Here is an 18,897-nt window from a genome sequence, read left to right on the forward strand (position 1 = left end):
GCTGTTATCACCCATCCACATGGTTAATCACCCACAAATATACAAGAGCAGGACTACTAGAAGGCTCAGAAGGCTGTTATCACCCATCCACATGGTTAATCACCCACAAATATACAAGAGCAGGACTACTAGAAGGCTCAGAAGGCTGTTATTATAATATCCATCCACATGGTTGATCACTTACAAATAATCTACTGGACGACGCGGTAACGTTGCGACATTTCCAGCTTGATATCTTCAGGTAAGACCATTAAAATGATTAAACTAAGCCTTTAAGATGTAATTAATTAGCCAATAAGAGAAAACAATACAAATCGTATTGCGTGAGCGTGATTGTTGATGTAATATAAGTAGCCTAGGCATAGCCGTGTATGTTTGTGCATTTCTTTATAATATAGTAAAATGTTAATTGTCTAATACTTTTAAATACTGTTTAATTTCTTATTTGTGCTTTATGTTAAAAAAGAACGTTATATGCATTTAGTGAATTAGTTGGGGAAAACTTGCGTCATGTCATCATCCGACGTCATGCGCTTCATTCTGAGTAAAGAACAGGTAAAGAAGAGGAAGACGTTTTTATTAATCTTTAAATAATATATTTCAAAAGTTACTTCTTTCCAGGTAAATGCAACATAGTGCACACAACAAACTTACGTTTAAGTATAAACTATGTTTGATGCAATACTGTCTGTTTTACTATATGAATATCATGACATAATTTAAACTTAACGTAACGTTAGTCTGCCTGAGCGCACATGGTTAGCATGGGTAAATAGTAGCATTATAAAAGCTGATAATATTATTATATATTATAATAATATTATATGGTACTATAATATTCCTATCCATTATTATACTACCAAATAATGGTAGCATTACCGTTATAAATCGTCGTATGTTAATATTATTTGAGTGAGTGTTTACGAATGTTGTCTCAGAGTAGCCTAGTAACGTTATAGGCCTAACGTTATCTGATATGTGTGCATTTGGGTAATTTAAACCCTTCATGTCTGTTAAATTAATTATGCATTGCATTCGTCTTAATCAGTACTGTACATCAGATACGATGTTACATAATGAAGATGTGATTAATATCCCAGATGCGTTTGTAAATGCCACGTGTGATGAGAAATGCATAATGTAATGTAACTTACTTAGCATTTGCTTTGCCTTTTATTATATTGGTTTTGAGTAAAGAAAACGACAATGAAGCCATCATTTTGCAGCACTCGTTTTTATTAATAATTTTAATAATCTTTCCATATTTCTGAGTAGTACATTTACATGAAATACGCGCATTGCGATATGTGTCTGCAAACGTTATAGCTAGGCCATATTACGTTATTAGCCTGTCTCTACTTTACATGCTTTATGTGAGCATTAAATTTGCTAATAAGCATATTTTTATTTCTGAAGCTAATGGGGGAATTTAGTTTATAGTTAAACGCAAAGTTAAACTGTAAAAATTGCTTTTTACACATTGACAGTAAGGCTCTGAGGCATTGTAAGGCATTGACAGTAATATGTATGCTCGATAACGCTTCACTGAAGCCATAGGCCCAACGTTACCCATACTGACTTGAGTGAAATATTCAAACCCAAGGCGTATTTTATGGCTGTTTGGAAACCTTGGAATATTGACTAGAATGTAAAATAAAGTTCTGTGGGTTTGAACAAAGCTTGGCTGCATTATTTGATCCCACATGAGGAAGCTTACAATTACATTAATGCAAAAGAGGAACACTGACAATTTATTAGAAGTAACGTTAACGTTAAATATACTGTGGTGTCTGTGTCCCATTTATTGGTGTCCTCGACACTGAACTTGTCTTGAAAAATAAAACCCAAATGCACAGGTCTGTCTAAATATTTTTCTGCCTGCCTGTGTCACATTAATATCTATTTACCTAACTTTTTGTCTCCCTTTTACAGCATATATTTAATTTTACAAGAACTTCTGTGGTAAGTTTTTTTTTTATTACTACCATGCATGCTCTATGTTTTTGTTGACAATACAAAATTTGGCTTTGGGCTGTTTGGAATTCATTGTCCACAAATCTTTCTTGTGCCAGTTTCTCTATGTTTATGTTTTAGGTTGAAGATGGCCCAGAGAGGTAAGCCTTACAGTTGCTAATCTAGAAGCATTAGGCAAGAGTGTCTGAAAACAATTGTATGATCTGCAACACTGTCTTTTTTTATTACTGATTTATTACTGATTAGCTTTTTCTTTCTTCATTATTATTTAACAAGAGAGAACTCCCATTAATGGAATCCAGAAGGAAACCCTGAGGTCATTCTTTGAAAAAGGAATGACACGAGTTGGTTCTGAATTAATTCCTAGAGCTGCATCAGCTACTGGTTTGGACACCAGTGTCGTAGAAGTAAGGTTTACTTTAGTGCTACACTAACAAACAACTTGTCATATATATATATATATATATATATATATATATATAATTTGACTGCACTGCTTGTATAAATTAAGTGTTTTATTAACATTCAGTTTAATTGGTGTAATGCCCTTTTGCTGTTTTTTGTTTTTCAGAACTGGATCGGTAATTACAAAAGGTCACAAAATGCTTCATCTGAGCCCCGGCCATCAAAGGCCAAAACTCACATTCGAGAGTTGTCGCCTTATAATCTTTTTTGTAGAGATATATTGAAAAACAAAGGTGAGAAACACAATTTAAAGGTGCTATAAGCAATCTTGCACGTTTTTTTAGGCCGAAACGTTTTATTTTTCACATATCGCAACACACTGAACACACTGTTAAAAAAAACAGTCTCTGCAGACATCCCACGCTCCACAAACTGAGCAACACACAGAGTGACCAGCAGCACAAAACATAAACTGTTCCAGCCAATAACCGACAAGAATGTTGTGGGGTGGGTTTGGGGGGTTGTTGCACGGATGAGAAGGAGAGAGGGTCTAGCTAGCCTCCTTTTTGTGTGTTAGCTCAAACATCAACAAGAGGTACGCCAACCAAGATCGCTTATAGCATCTTTAACGACTGCTTTTAATTTTTATACTAAATTGTTTGTTTTTGTACAACTTATTGAAATCAGTTTCATGAGGGTCATGAAAGGTCATGAAACAGATTTTCATGATAGTATTTAGCAAGTACTTCACTCACGCAAGTTGCAAAAGAATCATCAGTTGATCTATTTCACGTTATTTTGTTTTTACAGAGTTGTTACAGAGAAGTGGGTTTTTCACAACCCAAAACCAGTGTTTTCGACTGATTGTCGTCATGTAAATTTACTTTAAAAAGAAGATGCTGACTTAGTGTTAAGTTTTCTGTGCATCTATTTTTTCCTCAGGAACAATGAATGATATTAAGGGAAGGTGGGCCACATTGGGGGAAGAAGAAAAAAAGAAGTATGTTGAGGAGGCAGCAGCACTGAGGGCACATGGGGAGGCACAGGACCTAAGCCCTGAGATGAGGGATGCCCGGATAAAAATGCACCTCAAGAAGATGAAGTTAGAGGTTTGGAAAGAGGATTCATTTACTAAGCATTAGTGATATTCTTACATAATTAGATGGAAGGATGATCAACAGCAATTGTAATGTGTGCAGAACATTGTTTTAGACAACTGGATTGTTTATCTGTAGATTTTATCATAATTTCAAATGAGTTTATTCCAAATTAATATTCCATCTGATTTTTGTTTACAAGGCTTTCAACATCAAATATTCTCACAGGCTAGTCTATTCAGATCAAGGTGGTGTAGTCACAAATGTCTATGAGTCAAATTATTAGTTGCATATAAAAACACAGCTAATGTATAGTTATTGTAACCCTGGTGGTCCCTGACCACTTATTTGCCACGTGTGACAACACTGTTTTCATATATTGCCAAGACCAAGCCCTCCCCAGGGCTCCCTTGTAAAAGAGACTTGACTATCTCAATGGGACATCACCTGGTAAAATAAAGGATAAATAATCAAGTCAAGTATATTTATATAGCACTTTTCACAATACAGATTGCATCAAAGCAGCTTCACAGCATTAAACCAAAATAACACAACAAGGTTTGTTTCTAGTGTATTATAATAATAATAATAGTATTATTATAATAGTATAGTAAATAATTTTTAAAAAATTGCCAAGCCCTGTTATGAGTTGTTTCCTCAGTGTATGTTGGATTTTTAAACGTAAGTTTTCTCTATTTTGTGTATAATAAATTATTTACTATTTTTGCGGTTGTCTTCTTTATCTAAATATTGTAAAGGTGTCCAAGCTTGAGGAGTTGGGTGTGGAAACAGCCATCTTGTCCTTTGATCGTCAAAAGTCCTCATTAGAGGTTTTTGAAATGGCCAGCAGAGGAGCCACTGATTTCCTTGATAAATCTGACACAGTGAACAACTTTGCGCTCATCCGCGCATCTCTAGTTCTGAGGCCTATCCAACACCACAGATTGCGCACCTATCTATCCCCAAATCTTAGGTACGCAAATGAGGGTTGCGGCAATTCATCTGGTACGCATTGTTTAATTGGGTAGCGCATGCGCACCTGCGCACTACTTATGTGCATCCCTGGTTATAAAGACACACTGGCAGACAGATGGGCAGTTGTCGCTTGCTGTTGCTGATTCGTGTGTGCTATAATGTTTTGGTTGTCGCTTGCTGAAACTAACACTACGGAAGCTCCGGGGAGCCAAAAATGCGCCATTACACAAAATTTTTTATTAATTATTTTTTAAATCACCCACAACAAAAAATTCTAATTAATTCATTTAATCGATTTATCGCCCAGGCCTACTTCAAACGGACCTCTGCGGTAAGTCAGTTTGACTTACCTCTGCAAGTGTGAGGTTATTTTTCCAGCGCAGGGTGTTGCAAAAACCCTCCACAGAAACCTGACACTCCAGTGACAGACACACAAAAAGCTCTAGCAGAGGGATGGAGAAGGCTGTCTGGGGCTTTTCGGCTGTTGCTGGCCAAAGCCCATACCTAAGCAAAGTGCAAGTTTCTGGTTCACACGCACACATGTTGACTGTCACGGTGCAGAGCCGTCCTGCCAAATATGAAGAGGAAAATAACATAAAACATAACCTAGTACTACTATATAGACTACCATATCAGTATAGACCAAATCACTTGAGTGTGTCACCAATAACCTATAACTTAATTTTTGTAATGATTGGAATCAGCAAACAACTTTTTTTTTCAAAATTGTACCACAAATTTGAATAATTCCTTATAGGAAATCATTACTCCACATGTAATAGGATTGAATTCATTAACCTGTCAGGAAAATTCAATACATTAAGATTTTGTATCAGGTAAAATGACAAACCTGTGCTGACAATGACCTTCATGACCTTTGTGTACACAGCATGGGTGTCATGGCCTTCAGGTAAAAACAGGAATAACCCCAGGGAGGATGGCTCATAGTAGACATTCTGTAAGAAAGATTGATAGCTCTAATGTTTTTAAAACAACAAACACTAAAGGTTGATACTGCATAGTGCTAAAACAATTTGAAGTATCTAATGAATATGTTGAAATTACTGTGAGTTTGCCACCTGTATGCAAGTATAGCAATAGAAATGTAAGACTGCATGCTATTGTTCTTACATTCCACTTTTCAGGAAGATGCAGTGAATTTCTATGAGTCCTCTTCAGGCAAACCTCACAAAACACTGCAGTGGTGCTGCACTCAATGCACCTATAATCAGCATGTTCTTGGCAGACAACACACTGGGTAGTGATTGTTGCTGAACATTCAAACGACACCTTAAGCATGTCATCCTTGACTGCATCCCAGGCATGAAGATCTCTCTTCTTTGCCTTACTGTATGCACTCTCAGAACAGCTTGGTGTCGTATCATCAAGTTCAGCCTGTTGAGATGTAATAGGGTGGGTCTGTTTGTAGTTGGGCTGGGGAAGACCTTGACCAAGGTAAGAAACCTTTGTAGGGCCAGCGATAGTCCTCCTCACCACCTTAATTTTTACGTTCCTGAAACGTGTGGTCTTATGTGCTTTTCCCATATCTGAAATCAAAATATTTGCCAATTATTACAAAAAGCAAAGTGCAACCCGTACTTCTTATCACAGCCTAAAAGACAGAAACACATCAGTGAACATGGGATGCAGTCAGATGAGGGATATTTGGTGAGTTAGATATATATATATATATATATATATATATATATATATATATATATATATATATATATATATATAAATATATAAATATATATATGAAGATATATATAAAGATATATATAAAGATATATATAAAGATATATATATATATATATATTGCAAGATAGATAAATAAATAAATACACAGCTAGCTAGCTACCTAGATTAGATAAATACATACTGTACAGCTAGCTACACACCATAGTCAATATTCCAAGGTTTCCAAACAGCCATAAAATACGCCTTGGGTTTGAATATTTCACTCAAGTCAGTATGGGTAACGTTGGGCCTATGGCTTCAGTGAAGCGTTATCGAGCATACACAATATATGGAATGCCTTACTGTCAATGTGTAAAAAGCAATTTTTACAGTTTAACTTTGCGTTTAACTATAAACTAAATTCCCCCATTAGCTTCAGAAATAAAAATATGCTTATTAGCAAATTTAATGCTCACATAAAGCATGTAAAGTAGAGACAGGCTAATAACGTAATATGGCCTAGCTATAACGTTTGCAGACACATATCGCAATGCGCGTATTTCATGTAAATGTACTACTCAGAAATATGGAAAGATTATTAAAATTATTAATAAAAACGAGTGCTGCAAAATGATGGCTTCATTGTCGTTTTCTTTACTCAAAACCAATATAATAAAAGGCAAAGCAAATGCTAAGTAAGTTACATTACATTATGCATTTCTCATCACACGTGGCATTTACAAACGCATCTGGGATATTAATCACATCTTCATTATGTAACATCGTATCTGATGTACAGTACTGATTAAGACGAATGCAATGCATAATTAATTTAACAGACATGAAGGGTTTAAATTACCCAAATGCACACATATCAGATAACGTTAGGCCTATAACGTTACTAGGCTACTCTGAGACAACATTCGTAAACACTCACTCAAATAATATTAACATACGACGATTTATAACGGTAATGCTACCATTATTTGGTAGTATAATAATGGATAGGAATATTATAGTACCATATAATATTATTATAATATATAATAATATTATCAGCTTTTATAATGCTACTATTTACCCATGCTAACCATGTGCGCTCAGGCAGACTAACGTTACGTTAAGTTTAAATTATGTCATGATATTCATATAGTAAAACAGACAGTATTGCATCAAACATAGTTTATACTTAAACGTAAGTTTGTTGTGTGCACTATGTTGCATTTACCTGGAAAGAAGTAACTTTTGAAATATATTATTTAAAGATTAATAAAAACGTCTTCCTCTTCTTTACCTGTTCTTTACTCAGAATGAAGCGCATGACGTCGGATGATGACATGACGCAAGTTTTCCCCAACTAATTCACTAAATGCATATAACGTTCTTTTTTAACATAAAGCACAAATAAGAAATTAAACAGTATTTAAAAGTATTAGACAATTAACATTTTACTATATTATAAAGAAATGCACAAACATACACGGCTATGCCTAGGCTACTTATATTACATCAACAATCACGCTCACGCAATACGATTTGTATGTATTGTTTTCTCTTATTGGCTAATTAATTACATCTTAAAGGCTTAGTTTAATCATTTTAATGGTCTTACCTGAAGATATCAAGCTGGAAATGTCGCAACGTTACCGCGTCGTCCAGTAGATTATTTGTAAGTGATCAACCATGTGGATGGATATTATAATAACAGCCTTCTGAGCCTTCTAGTAGTCCTGCTCTTGTATATTTGTGGGTGATTAACCATGTGGATGGGTGATAACAGCCTTCTGAGCCTTCTAGTAGTCCTGCTCTTGTATATTTGTGGGTGGATGGGTGATAACAGCCTTCTGAGCCTTCTAGTAGTCCTGCTCTTGTATATTTGTGGGTGATTAACCATGTGGATGGATAATAACAGCCTTCTGAGCCTTCTAGTAGTCCTGCTCTTGTATATTTGTGGGTGATTAACCATGTGGATGGGTGATAACAGCCTTCTGAGCCTTCTAGTAGGCGGAGGAGCCCCCTTCTGGCCCATATATATCAGCTGATAACCGCTGATAACGCCCATTCAATCGTGTGATCACAATCGAATCGGGCACCATAATGCCAAGAAAATATTGCACAAAGTAGTGTGTTATAAACGTACATTTTTTGATAAATGTATGATGTTAATAACTGTAGAAGCGCGTCATCATCACAGCTTGTGAATTCCTTTGTTCAGTTTTCCCGCTTCTCATTTGTTTACATTGGTTTCAGCTGTGTTTAATTTATTAGTCTTGTTTGTGCTCCTAATTGTTGTACCCTCACATTCATTCTCTGTTCGGTCTCGTTCACGTTAGATGTGTGTCTCAACTCTGTGCTGGATTAAACTTAGTATTGCAATTATCTTCTTCTGAATCTTCGTCTGTCTGTTACACACACATCATGGTGTTGTGACAGTGTTTCTCCTCTCGACGGTTCATCCAGCAGGAGGCGCTCGGAACTTCACAGACTTTGTTGTCATGTTGGAGATGTCCGTGCACTAAAAAGATGAATCATTTCAGTTTATTTTTTCCCAACTTTTGTTACCATTACAGGTACAATATTAGAATTAGCCTATTGTGTGTAAGCCCATCATAACTTAACATGAATTTGAGAAAACATTGATCCAGGCCTCTACGCTTCTCCGTTTCCCCAGAAGAAAAGACCAAGGTAAACTCACATGTGCTTCAAGAGTTATTTTGCTCAGATTCACCAAGATAACAAAGTATGCAATCAAAAGCCTGAGATCTCAAACACAAAACTCAAACCTAATTGGACGCTGCAATGGGTTTCCTCTTTGTTTTAACTGTACAGAAATGTGGTCTGGATGTGTGTCGTCTGTGTGTCAACTAGTTTGTGATGCATTTGTCCATCATCTCTGCTGCTAATATGAACCTTTTAATCTTCTACTCCACACAAAACATCTTTACACTGAAATAAAGTGCTGTCAAATAAGGGTCAGAGGTCAAATAGGATTGACCCTCACAACATAAAATAAAACACCAGTGGATATGGATCTAATGCCCAACGTTTTACTCTACTAATACAGGGCCAGAATTCAGTTGAAAATATAAGATCAGCAACAGCTTTATTTTCATGACTTCCTCTGATGAAGGAAACTGTGACGGAGGTTGAAACCTGTTGAGAGAAGATTGAACCAGATAAATATCACAGTTCAGTCGTGTTTCCGATCAGTCGGAGTGTTATCAGACATTTTAATAATCACTGTCATAGGGTTTTCAGTGAACCGATGAAGAAAATGTTTCTCAAATTATTTTTGTTCTGTTTATGGCGTCTGGATGGTGAGTTTTTAAGGCTTCAGTTGCTTCTGTTTTAATTTCTGGTGAAATTAGTCAGAGATGCTTAACATTGACTGTTATTCTCAAGTATAAGTATCAGTTCTCAAGATTTTTAAAGTTTTGATTCAGGTCTAAACTCATTTATAGGGATAGTAAATAAGTATGAAGCTAAAATACCCAACATCATTCGTTTACAGTTTTTTTCAATCGCTAACAAGCGCTTACCCATACTTCAGATACTTTTTCTAAACTCTTAACACAGACTCACACCTACAAAACACAATTGGCCAAATGGTTAATTGTCTTCTCAAAAACACATTTAGTTAAATATATACTAACTCTCCATTTCAAAACAGAACACATGTTTCTCTGCACACACTAACTTTACCAAAACACTGGAAATCTGACTCAAAATGAAATTTTTCTGTCAAAGAATAACACTTGTTTTCACTTCACAAGGTACATGCACTCAATCAAAGTACACCAGGTTTCAAAATACTGGCTATTGTTGACATTACTAAAACTGCATAGACTTTTATGTTTCAGTTTTACAGGTATTTGCATGCAAAACATGCAATCCACCGTTTTACACTAAATTCTTGGTTGGGAACTGTCCACATGTACAGTACTGTTCACATTCATAAGCATTCCAGTAAAAAGCAAATCAGTTTTTATTCCTTTACTGTTTACTACAGGAGGTGCAGTAGAAACACGGTTTGACAGAAAAAGTTTTACAGTATTGCTTACAGTGAACAAAATATCCATGAAACACACAAGAGGGGGGGGGGGTGGACAAAACCCCCCACAAAATTACTGTATCTAATTGTAAAAAAGGCTATAGTTTGCCGTCAAATCTAACCTCTCTTTAAAATTTCTCCCTCTGTATTTGAGGCACACACACATGGCACCCTACCTGAGCCAATCAGCGTCCAGAAACCTTGAGCATGTGACCTCCCCCGCCCTCACAGAGACAGTATGACAATACAGCGGGACTCGGAGATTGACGCTGAAGTTACATCGGTATAAACTGTTTACATACCGCATTTCGGACGAAGTGTTGTGCGTGAATGCAAAAGTAAGTTTGTAATCCTTGATTATATACTGGATGAGTGCTGCATTCGCTCTGGGAAACAAGTTATTGTGCCCGTGATGTAACGTTATATCATAGATGTGTGTGTGTGCGTGCGTGTTTCCCCTCGTGTATTCATGCCACTCTAGCTCGTATGTTTGTATACATAACTTTATTATTATCCGGACTAGAGTTATACTTCCTTTATTATTACATGTTATGTTATTGTTTGAAGCAGAGTTTGCTGTATATTTTCTATATTTAATGGGAGAACTGTTGTGGAAAATTCGCTGCGCGCATGCGCACTCATAATCCAGTCAGAGCAGCGCTATACAATCTCCACTGCATAACAAGGTGTCAGATTACATCTGTGTTGAATATAATATAGGAGTTACAGCCTATCTTACATTTGCTTTCAGTTTGTTTTTTATAATAATGTGCATGTTTAATTATTGATGTTAAAATATCATACTACATTATTGCTCATGTTTAATTGTTGTAATTTATCATTGTTATTATGTATATTCATGTTTATTTTACTATTTATTTTTTAGAAAACCACACAAACACAACCATACAAGCCAGTCTGTTGAGTGGTGACAATAAATGGGTTATTCCCAGAAAAGTGCATCTTCGTTTGGTCTCTAATCGGACAGTCTTTGGTGGGTCAGCACCCTGAGCTGGCAACTTATTGTATAAGTGCTACTAATCAGAAGCATTTTTTCACTAATCTCTGCGATCTTTAGGGTTAGGCCACATGTTTTCATCAAGATCACATCTGATATCATCCAAGGCGATGCACCTGGGATAAAACTGCTTGGTATGTCGGATCCACCCTTGGAGCCAGCATCCATGGCTTCAAGGAGGGACATCTGGTCATGTGGCTGATGGTCATAAACCTTCCACCTCCACATTACATTTTGTCCAGGTTGACGCCTTTTGGCCAGATTGAATCCTGCCTCATCTATATGTATATGAATTCATGAGGGGCCTGGCTGGCCTCCAATTCCATAACTCTCAAAACAAAGTTTATGTAAATCATGTCATTACTGTATACTATACTGTAACCTATTACTGTGTAGGTTACCTACTTGCAAAGTGCAAAGCTTATAGAACTGGACATTGAATTGAATATACAGTACACTATACCTGGACATATTGTCGTTGTAGCTCCTTGACTCTCACTGATATATTGTTTTTGAACTGATATCATTGCAGAAGCAGAGGTTTTTATAAACTTTCATATTGTGAAATATTAGTACAATTTGAAATAACTGATTTCTGTTTAAAAATATGTATGTCATGTAATAAATTGTGTAAAATGTAATTTATTCCTGTGATGAAAAGCTGAATTTTCAGCATCATTACTCTTCATGACATTGTTCAAAAGCAACACATTTTGCTAGCAATCAAAATCACATTTTGCTAAAATCATGAAATTTACAAAAATGGTAAAAGTTAATGTAAATGGTAAATAAATAAATGCAGTCCATACTGTATCTAAGGTTTGGAATATTGTTTTTGCTATTGTGGGATGTTGTGTGTTAACATTTGTAAATACTACAAAAACAATCCATCATTTTGTTGGGAGGTATAGCTTGTCTGTTAAGAAAATGTAAGCATTATGGAAATGTGTTCACTGACTGCATATTGTGTGAAAACGACAAGAAATGTGTGAATGGTATGGCCACAAAAGACCGATGCTGTGCTAATTGTGTTTAGAGTTTTGAAAATGTGACAACTGATTGGACAAACGCTTGTTAGCGACTGAAAAAAACTGTAAGTGTGACATTACTCTTATCTAAGTAAACGTGTCTTTTTATTTAGTTTCTGGTCCATGTAAAATTATGTTTTAATTAAATATTACACATTTCATTCAGCATGTTTTCTGTTCATACTGCTGCAGAATGTTATTCACTTCAGATTCAAAGAATTTAAGTAATTTAGTGAAGCTTCATCAAACCGAAATCAAGTTATTTAAAGCTTTAATCTGTGACAAACTCTCTCTCTGTTCTTCAGGTGTGTTTGGTGGTACATCATTTTTACAAATGTCACAGATGGAGGGAGATTCGGTCACTCTAAACATTCGTAAGAATGCAATAAAGAATGTAGATCAAATTCGGTGGCGGTTTGGGAAATATTTACTAGCTGAAATAAATGTAAATAATGACAGCATCACTGTATATGATGATGTTGCTGATGGGAGATTCAGAGACAGACTGAAGGTGGACAATCAAACTAGATCTCTGACCATCACAAACATCACAACTGAACATGGTGGAGATTATGAAGTACGTACCACCAACCGACCAATGAGCATAGATTTCAGTCTCACTATCAACTGTGAGTTAAATATTTTTTTTTCACCTTTTTATTTTTTAATCACTCCATATAATATCCACACACCATTTTAATATATTCTGTTGTTTTATGATATTATTCATTTTTAATTTCAAACTATTTACTTTCTCAAACAATCAAAGTTACAAAGTTATTAAAAAGTTAATCTGTGACAAACCCTGTTCCTGTTTATTCTCCATGTGTGTTTGGTGATGCAGATAAGATGAAGTCAGTGTCAGTGTCGGAGGGAGATTCAGTCACTTTAAACCCTGGGCTTACTGAAATAGGCCTACGTGAAAATCACATAGAGTGGGAGTCTGAAACAGAAAGGCTAGCTTTCACTGATGGGAGATTCAGAGACAGACTGAAGCTGGACAATCAAACTGGATCTCTGACCATCACAAACATCACAACTGAACAGGCTGGGATCTATAAACTTCATATAGCTAGAGCAGAATCATTTTTACCATCACCATCATCAAAAACATTCAATGTTTCTGTGTATGGTGAGTAGAAATCATTTCCCAGACAGCAACACAGTGTCGGCCCAGATCCGGCCCACATCTGGTATATGTGGAATCCACGTGTACCAGATGTGGGCCGGATCTGAGTTGTCCTTTCCTTCAAATATATTCTCATTTATTAACCTTTTCACAAGTACATTTTATTCACATTAGAATGTAAATAAAACATGTTGTCAAACTGAAATTATTATTATTGCCGCTTTAACATCAGTGTATTTTACAAACTGTTTTATTAACATGTTTATCTTGTAAAAACTACTAAATGTTTTTTTCTTGTACCTACTGTATGTGTATTTAAATGTCTGAAACCTAAAAGAAACATTATGTGGTTGAAAACACTGTGATTTGACAAGTGCAGAGCGCATCCGTCTTTGGCTCAGCACCAGTCACATGTTTTCTTATTTTATAGTTTGAGATGACAGACTGTATAAACACTCACTCTACACATTGAACCGAAAATAAGATTGTTGATTAGATTTGGTTATTTCTGCTGCTGCAGAGCAAACACACACGTGCCGTGTGCTGTGAGCAAGATATGCTGCTGCTGTATATAGCGTACATGAGTTACCTGCAGCAGATCTATACAGGTGGAGCTGGGGAAGGTGGAGGGTTTCTGAAAGAGCGCCACACTGCTAATGCAAATGCTGACCAAGAATTTGAAGTTTGAGCAGATACAGCAGGAACCAATCATCTGTGCCCTATAGAGAATAATGTGGATTTAATTAAGGACCAATCAGACTGTGCCATCTAGAGTTTCATAACAAAACTTTGTATTTGTTCAGATTTCTCCTTATTCTCTCATGTTTTACAGCTCGTCTGCCTGTTCCTGTCATATTTAGTCACACTTGTTCATCATCATCATCATCATCGTCAAATTGTTCATTGTTGTGTTCATCAGTGTTGAATGTGCGTGATGTGACTCTCTCCTGGTACAAAGGAATCAGTGTATTGTCCAGCATCAGTGTGTGTGATCTCAGCATCAGTCTCTCTCTACCTCTGGAGGTGGAATATCAGGATAAAAACACCTACAGCTGTGTGCTGAACAATCCCATCAGCAACCAGACCACACATCTGGACATCAACACACTCTGTCACACATGTGCAGGTACCACAGCACTGATGATATTAGTTGAAGTCAGTGCTGATATTAGCGTTTAATGACTGATCTGATCTCAGTTTGATGTTTTTATTCCTCAGGCTCTGTCCACTGTTGTGGTCCTACTGAAGCTGTGATCCGATTGGTCCTCTCTGCTCTGGTGGGTGTGGCTACTGTCATTGTTCTGGTTTATGAGATCAGATCCAGAAGAGCTGAACAAGATCAAGCACATATTCACACATCAGGTACCTAACTGATGATGTCATTTCTCACAAACTGTTTTTGCATAAATATTTGTTCGATTTATGGCTTTATATTTTCATCTTTTTCAGGAAGTATTGAAATCTAAAGCAGCACGCTGAACACATAGACAGTATAAGAAGTGGACAGAGCCATCTCATTGGAACTCAACTGAGACAAGTGAAGCCCATTTTTAGCGATTTTTTAGGACTTCCGTTCCTGACGCGCAGACTCAAACAGAGCTTGACGACGTAGATGTGACGTGAGCAACCGTCTGTCTTCTAGTGGCTGTGGCATGAGAAATCTGAATCATTCCCTTCCGAAACTTGCAGAGACGGAGAGTGTGAGTAGGAGCTGTCCATGAGCTAGCAGCAGGAGAAACTTTTAGTAGGTATTCTGATTAATTATTTTGTCATTTTGCCTCCACGTCCCCCCGATTGCCCGCAAGCTTCTCCTCCTGTCCATACGGTAATCTCTCTACTGTGCGACAAAGAGTCGCGTGGTTATGACGCAATCGTTAGCCTACTTTTACAAAAACTGCTTCTACGGGGCCATAACGTAAGATACAAGGTAATGGAGCATTTTATACATTGTCGTGTTTCTTTAGAAATAAATAATGGACAAATGGAGTCTTCAAACGCCTCAGATGTAAAGTTATTCGCTGTCAAAGTGACGCCAAAATGAATGGGAGTCAATGGAATGCTAACAGCAGGTGAAGTTCTGCTACAAGATGGTGGCACGCGGCCGGCTTCAACTTCCGGTCGACTTCCTTACCGCTTGGCTGAACATCAGGTGTTCTTCAAATGTATTTCTTGTTTTTCTAGTTTTTTTGTCCATATAAATGTAGTTTATTACTCAAGCTTGTGCTCTCCCTTTGCATTTCAGTGTCTTGATATTTTTAAATAGCCTACAATTTGAAGGGCTTTATTGTTTATATTATATATATTATTGTTTATATTATAAAGAGACACACAGATCTCACTTTACTACTACCGCTCTCCATTTGTCATATGTATTTTTCTTGCCTTTATCAATAAAGTTTTCTCACTCTGAGGTTCAAGAGTCTCTTCATGTTTTATTACATTTAATATGTCGAGCCGCGGAAGTCAATGGGGTCCATCAACTGTTTGGTTACCGACATTCTTCAAAATATCTTCTTTTGTGTTCAGCAGAAAAAAGAAACTCACACAGGTTCAAAACAACACAAGGTTGAGTAAGTGATGGGACAATTTTCATTTATGAGTGAACTATCCCTTTAATGGGAAATTCAAAGAGAGGTTGATTCTGGATCATCAGACTGGATCTCTGAGCATCACAAACACCAGAAACATTTCTGGACTACATTCCACATTAATTAAGAAGGGTTTGATTCTTATTGTCTATGGTGGGTTAAATGTCAGTTGTTGTATATTTTAACCACTACAAAAATGTTATTAATAAAAAAACACACACACACTTTTTTTTTTTAATCATAAAGTGATTTTAAAGTCTTAATCTTTGACAAACCCTTTTTCTTTTTGTTCTCTGTTCTGTGTGGTGATGCAGATGAAATCGAGTCAGTGTCAGTGATGGAGGGAGATTCTGTGACTCTACACATGGATGATGAAATGAATGATAATGATCTGATCCTATGGGTGTCTGTAATTGAAAACAGTTTAGTAGCTAAAATCAATGTTAAAAATATAGCTGCGAGCAGCGATGGAGGGCCCAAGCCGGTGACACCGCCACCCCGGTGGCTTTAGTGTAACTAAAGGCACCAGGGTGGCGGTGCCACCGGCTTGGGCCCGCAATCGCTGCTCGCAGCTATATTTTTAACATTAATTTTAGATTTTAGCATTTTTAACATTCAGAATCTATATATATATATATATATGTGATGCGATCTGGGAAAACCCGTCGGATGTCGCGCTGGGCCGTTTTCAGTAATTTCCAAAATAGTTTGAATGTCAGTTTTTTTGTCAAATTTTTTTTTCCATTAAATTATTATTCTATAACATCTTTTCTCTTATCTCTGAAAATATCTTGGCAAAATTCCCTTGTTTAGTGCAGAAAAACAGCGATTTATAGTGTCAAGCTGAAAATACTCTTTCTTTAATGCATTCTATGCGACCATTAACGCCCGGCAGAGGTGAAAAAAACAAAACAATCGCCGTATATCCCATACACCTGTCCGTCTCGTAACACTACAAAGATAGTTTACCTTTAAAATAAACCACATACATGTACAGTGAATGTGTATAGTGCGCATTTCGCGCCAATCCTGTTTAAACTATAACGTCACGCAGTTTCATAACAATCACGAGATGGACGCGTCTCAACGGTGACAGTTATTTAAACCTGTTTTTCTCAAAATTCCGTTCCAGAAAATCATAGAGATCGGCCGACTTCAGATAAACATAACTTCTGCTACCAACAAGCTATGATAAAAATAAAAACAGATTTGGAAAGGGCTTGATACCAGCATCCATATGATATCAAAACCTGTAATAGGTAAAATTTCACCATGTGGTGGGTTTTCCCAGATCGCATCACATATATATAATAAATGTAACAAAAAAATATATAAACCACTTAAGAGGAGTGGGTAAAAATACAGAGGCTGATTTTGCAAAGAAATCCACATTCAAACCAAAATATCTGACTTCCTGTTGGTCAGAGCTAATAACTGTAAATGAGAAATTTGTCCGGCTCGATGAGACCAATATACGTACTGATTTTTGTGACTGTACATAAAATTAACCCCTTCACTTTTGTCAAAAGCATTTAGAAAGTGACACACTTCCTGCAGCCAGTTGGTGGCGCTATAACTTTGACTCACAATAGTCACATCCATGTGATCGGCCTCTTACAACGAACACACTGCGGAAGTTTCATCAAGATCAGATAATGTATGCAGAAGTTATAACACACTTCCTGTGTCCCATTATTCGCCATAAATTCGTTTCCTCGCCACGGCCAAACCGTTCGAGATATCAAAAATCTGTTCGCAAGAATTCATCCTCAATGTCTTGACTTCATTCACACCGAGTTTGGTGGTGATCGGATGAAATCCCTAGGAGGAGTATTTCACATTCCATTGTATGCGTTTTCCAAACAACGTATAATAACCGACTTCCTGTTGGGCTTTTGTAAAACTTAGAGCATGAAAGTTGTTCGGCCCGATGAGATCTATATGTGTACTGAGTTTCATATTATTACATGCAAGCGTGTTTGATTTATGGACCAAGTTTTCGGACCCCATTCCAGGGGGCGCTGTCGAGCCCCCCTGCCACGCCCCGGTACCAGCTTCAGCCCGGCCCTGATGGCCTCAGGTTCTGACGTGTGTGCAAAATTTCAAGAGTTTTTGAGCATGTTAAGGGCCCCAAAAGTGGCAAAAAAAAAAAATCCTTACGGAAACAATGATAAATTCACTCTTGATGAATGTGGTGTTGTGAGATTCAGAGACAGACTGAAGCTGGATCATCAGACTGGATCTCTGACTATCACAAACACAGACTCTGGAGTTTATGAACTACGGATCAACAAAAACATGAGCAAAAATGTGAGTCTCACTGTCTACGGTGAGTTGAATAGGGAGAATATGCTCTTTGATCAGTCTTGGTTCCTCTCTATGTTTCTTCCTCGGCTACTCGATATATCTTCATTCATCCGTCTGTTCATTCATCTGCCTGTTCCTGTCATCTGCAGAGACTCTTCACAATGTTATTCATCATTAGGGCTGGGTATCGATTCAGATGTTACAATTCGATTCGATTTCGATTCGCAAGCTCTCAATTCGATTCGATTTTGGTTCTCGATTCGATTTCGATTCTAAATTCGATTTCGATTCGACTCAATGAATATATATTGAATACAAATTCCATATTTATAAAAAGAAAAAGAAAAAAAGTGAACATAAGTTTACAAGTGGTTAATTAATAAAAATAAATTAAGAGCTACAAACCTGTATATTAAACTCTTTTTATTTTAGGTACACTTGGGTACATTAAAACAGAATCATATTTACCTGTGCCCTTCCTGTCTAACAGGTATGCAGAAATTAAATAAAGTTATCAAACAGTCTGCACTGCATTAATTATAAATTATAAATGATAAATTATGACTAATCTTATTAAAGTTACAAAAGTTCTTTAGTCAAGAGCAGTGAGTGTTTTTCTCTGTTCCCTTTGTTCTTTGATTAACT

The 18,897-nt window shown here is 36.7% G+C and overlaps 3 protein-coding genes across 7 annotated transcripts; 2 read left to right on the top strand and 1 right to left on the bottom strand.

Annotated features, from left to right (window-relative positions):
* The first annotated feature begins 333 nt into the window (after positions 1 to 333).
* LOC311294975 (uncharacterized protein) lies at positions 334 to 4,806 on the top strand. Its single transcript, XM_084416107.1, has 6 exons — positions 334 to 1,962; positions 2,095 to 2,114; positions 2,251 to 2,381; positions 2,546 to 2,672; positions 3,322 to 3,488; positions 4,235 to 4,806. The coding sequence occupies exons 2-6, from the start codon at positions 2,102 to 2,104 to the stop codon at positions 4,502 to 4,504; spliced, it is 708 nt and encodes a 235-aa protein (XP_084272233.1). The 5' UTR covers positions 334 to 1,962; positions 2,095 to 2,101; the 3' UTR covers positions 4,505 to 4,806.
* LOC311294973 (uncharacterized protein) lies at positions 3,484 to 7,950 on the bottom strand. Of its 2 annotated transcripts, none has more exons than XR_014628157.1 (5): positions 7,744 to 7,950; positions 5,583 to 5,998; positions 5,302 to 5,407; positions 4,802 to 5,019; positions 3,484 to 3,923 (listed from the first exon to the last, which is right to left on the bottom strand). XR_014628157.1 is itself a non-coding variant. In XM_084416104.1 (5 exons), the coding sequence occupies exons 2-5, from the start codon at positions 5,994 to 5,996 to the stop codon at positions 3,909 to 3,911; spliced, it is 753 nt and encodes a 250-aa protein (XP_084272230.1). In that variant the 5' UTR covers positions 5,997 to 5,998; positions 7,360 to 7,950; the 3' UTR covers positions 3,484 to 3,908. The 2 variants fall into 2 exon arrangements, 1 of the variants encoding a protein (XP_084272230.1); XM_084416104.1 differs by having other exon boundaries at positions 7,360 to 7,950.
* A 1,313-nt stretch (positions 7,951 to 9,263) lies between these two features.
* Positions 9,264 to 15,767, top strand: LOC311294622 (SLAM family member 5-like). Of its 4 annotated transcripts, XM_084415579.1 has the most exons (8): positions 9,467 to 10,520; positions 11,069 to 11,176; positions 11,261 to 12,293; positions 12,534 to 12,857; positions 13,073 to 13,360; positions 14,190 to 14,483; positions 14,576 to 14,719; positions 14,807 to 15,767. In XM_084415579.1, exons 4-8 carry the CDS (start codon positions 12,563 to 12,565, stop codon positions 14,821 to 14,823), a joined length of 1,038 nt encoding a protein of 345 aa, XP_084271705.1. In that variant the 5' UTR covers positions 9,467 to 10,520; positions 11,069 to 11,176; positions 11,261 to 12,293; positions 12,534 to 12,562; the 3' UTR covers positions 14,824 to 15,767. The 4 variants fall into 4 exon arrangements, with proteins under 4 accessions (XP_084271704.1, XP_084271706.1, XP_084271705.1 ...); XM_084415580.1 differs by lacking the exons at positions 9,467 to 10,520; positions 11,069 to 11,176 and adding an exon at positions 9,309 to 9,448; XM_084415581.1 differs by lacking the exon at positions 11,069 to 11,176.
* Positions 15,768 to 18,897: the final 3,130 nt, after the last annotated feature.

Source organism: Rutilus rutilus, assembly GCF_951802725.1.
Source record: "Rutilus rutilus genome assembly, chromosome: 8".
NCBI classification, from domain to species: Eukaryota; Metazoa; Chordata; class Actinopteri; order Cypriniformes; family Leuciscidae; genus Rutilus; species Rutilus rutilus.

Bases quoted from the DNA above. Each gene is read 5' to 3' on its own strand.
- LOC311294975 (XM_084416107.1), top strand. The intron at 2,382-2,545 runs GTAAGGTTTACT...TTTGTTTTTCAG, and splicing joins TGGACACCAGTGTCGTAGAA to AACTGGATCGGTAATTACAA. The intron at 2,673-3,321 runs GTGAGAAACACA...TTTTTTCCTCAG, and splicing joins AGATATATTGAAAAACAAAG to GAACAATGAATGATATTAAG.
- LOC311294973 (XM_084416104.1), bottom strand. From the start codon at position 5,996: ATGGGAAAAGCACATAAGACCACACGTTTCAGGAACGTAAAAATTAAG. The intron at 5,408-5,582 runs GTAAGAACAATA...TCTTTCTTACAG, and splicing joins ATCTTCCTGAAAAGTGGAAT to AATGTCTACTATGAGCCATC. The intron at 5,020-5,301 runs GTTTGTCATTTT...CATATTTGGCAG, and splicing joins GAAGGTCATTGTCAGCACAG to GACGGCTCTGCACCGTGACA.
- LOC311294622 (XM_084415578.1), top strand. From the start codon at position 9,397: ATGAAGAAAATGTTTCTCAAATTATTTTTGTTCTGTTTATGGCGTCTG. The intron at 12,858-13,072 runs GTGAGTTAAATA...TTGGTGATGCAG, and splicing joins TTTCAGTCTCACTATCAACT to ATAAGATGAAGTCAGTGTCA. The intron at 13,361-14,189 runs GTGAGTAGAAAT...CATGTTTTACAG, and splicing joins ATTCAATGTTTCTGTGTATG to CTCGTCTGCCTGTTCCTGTC.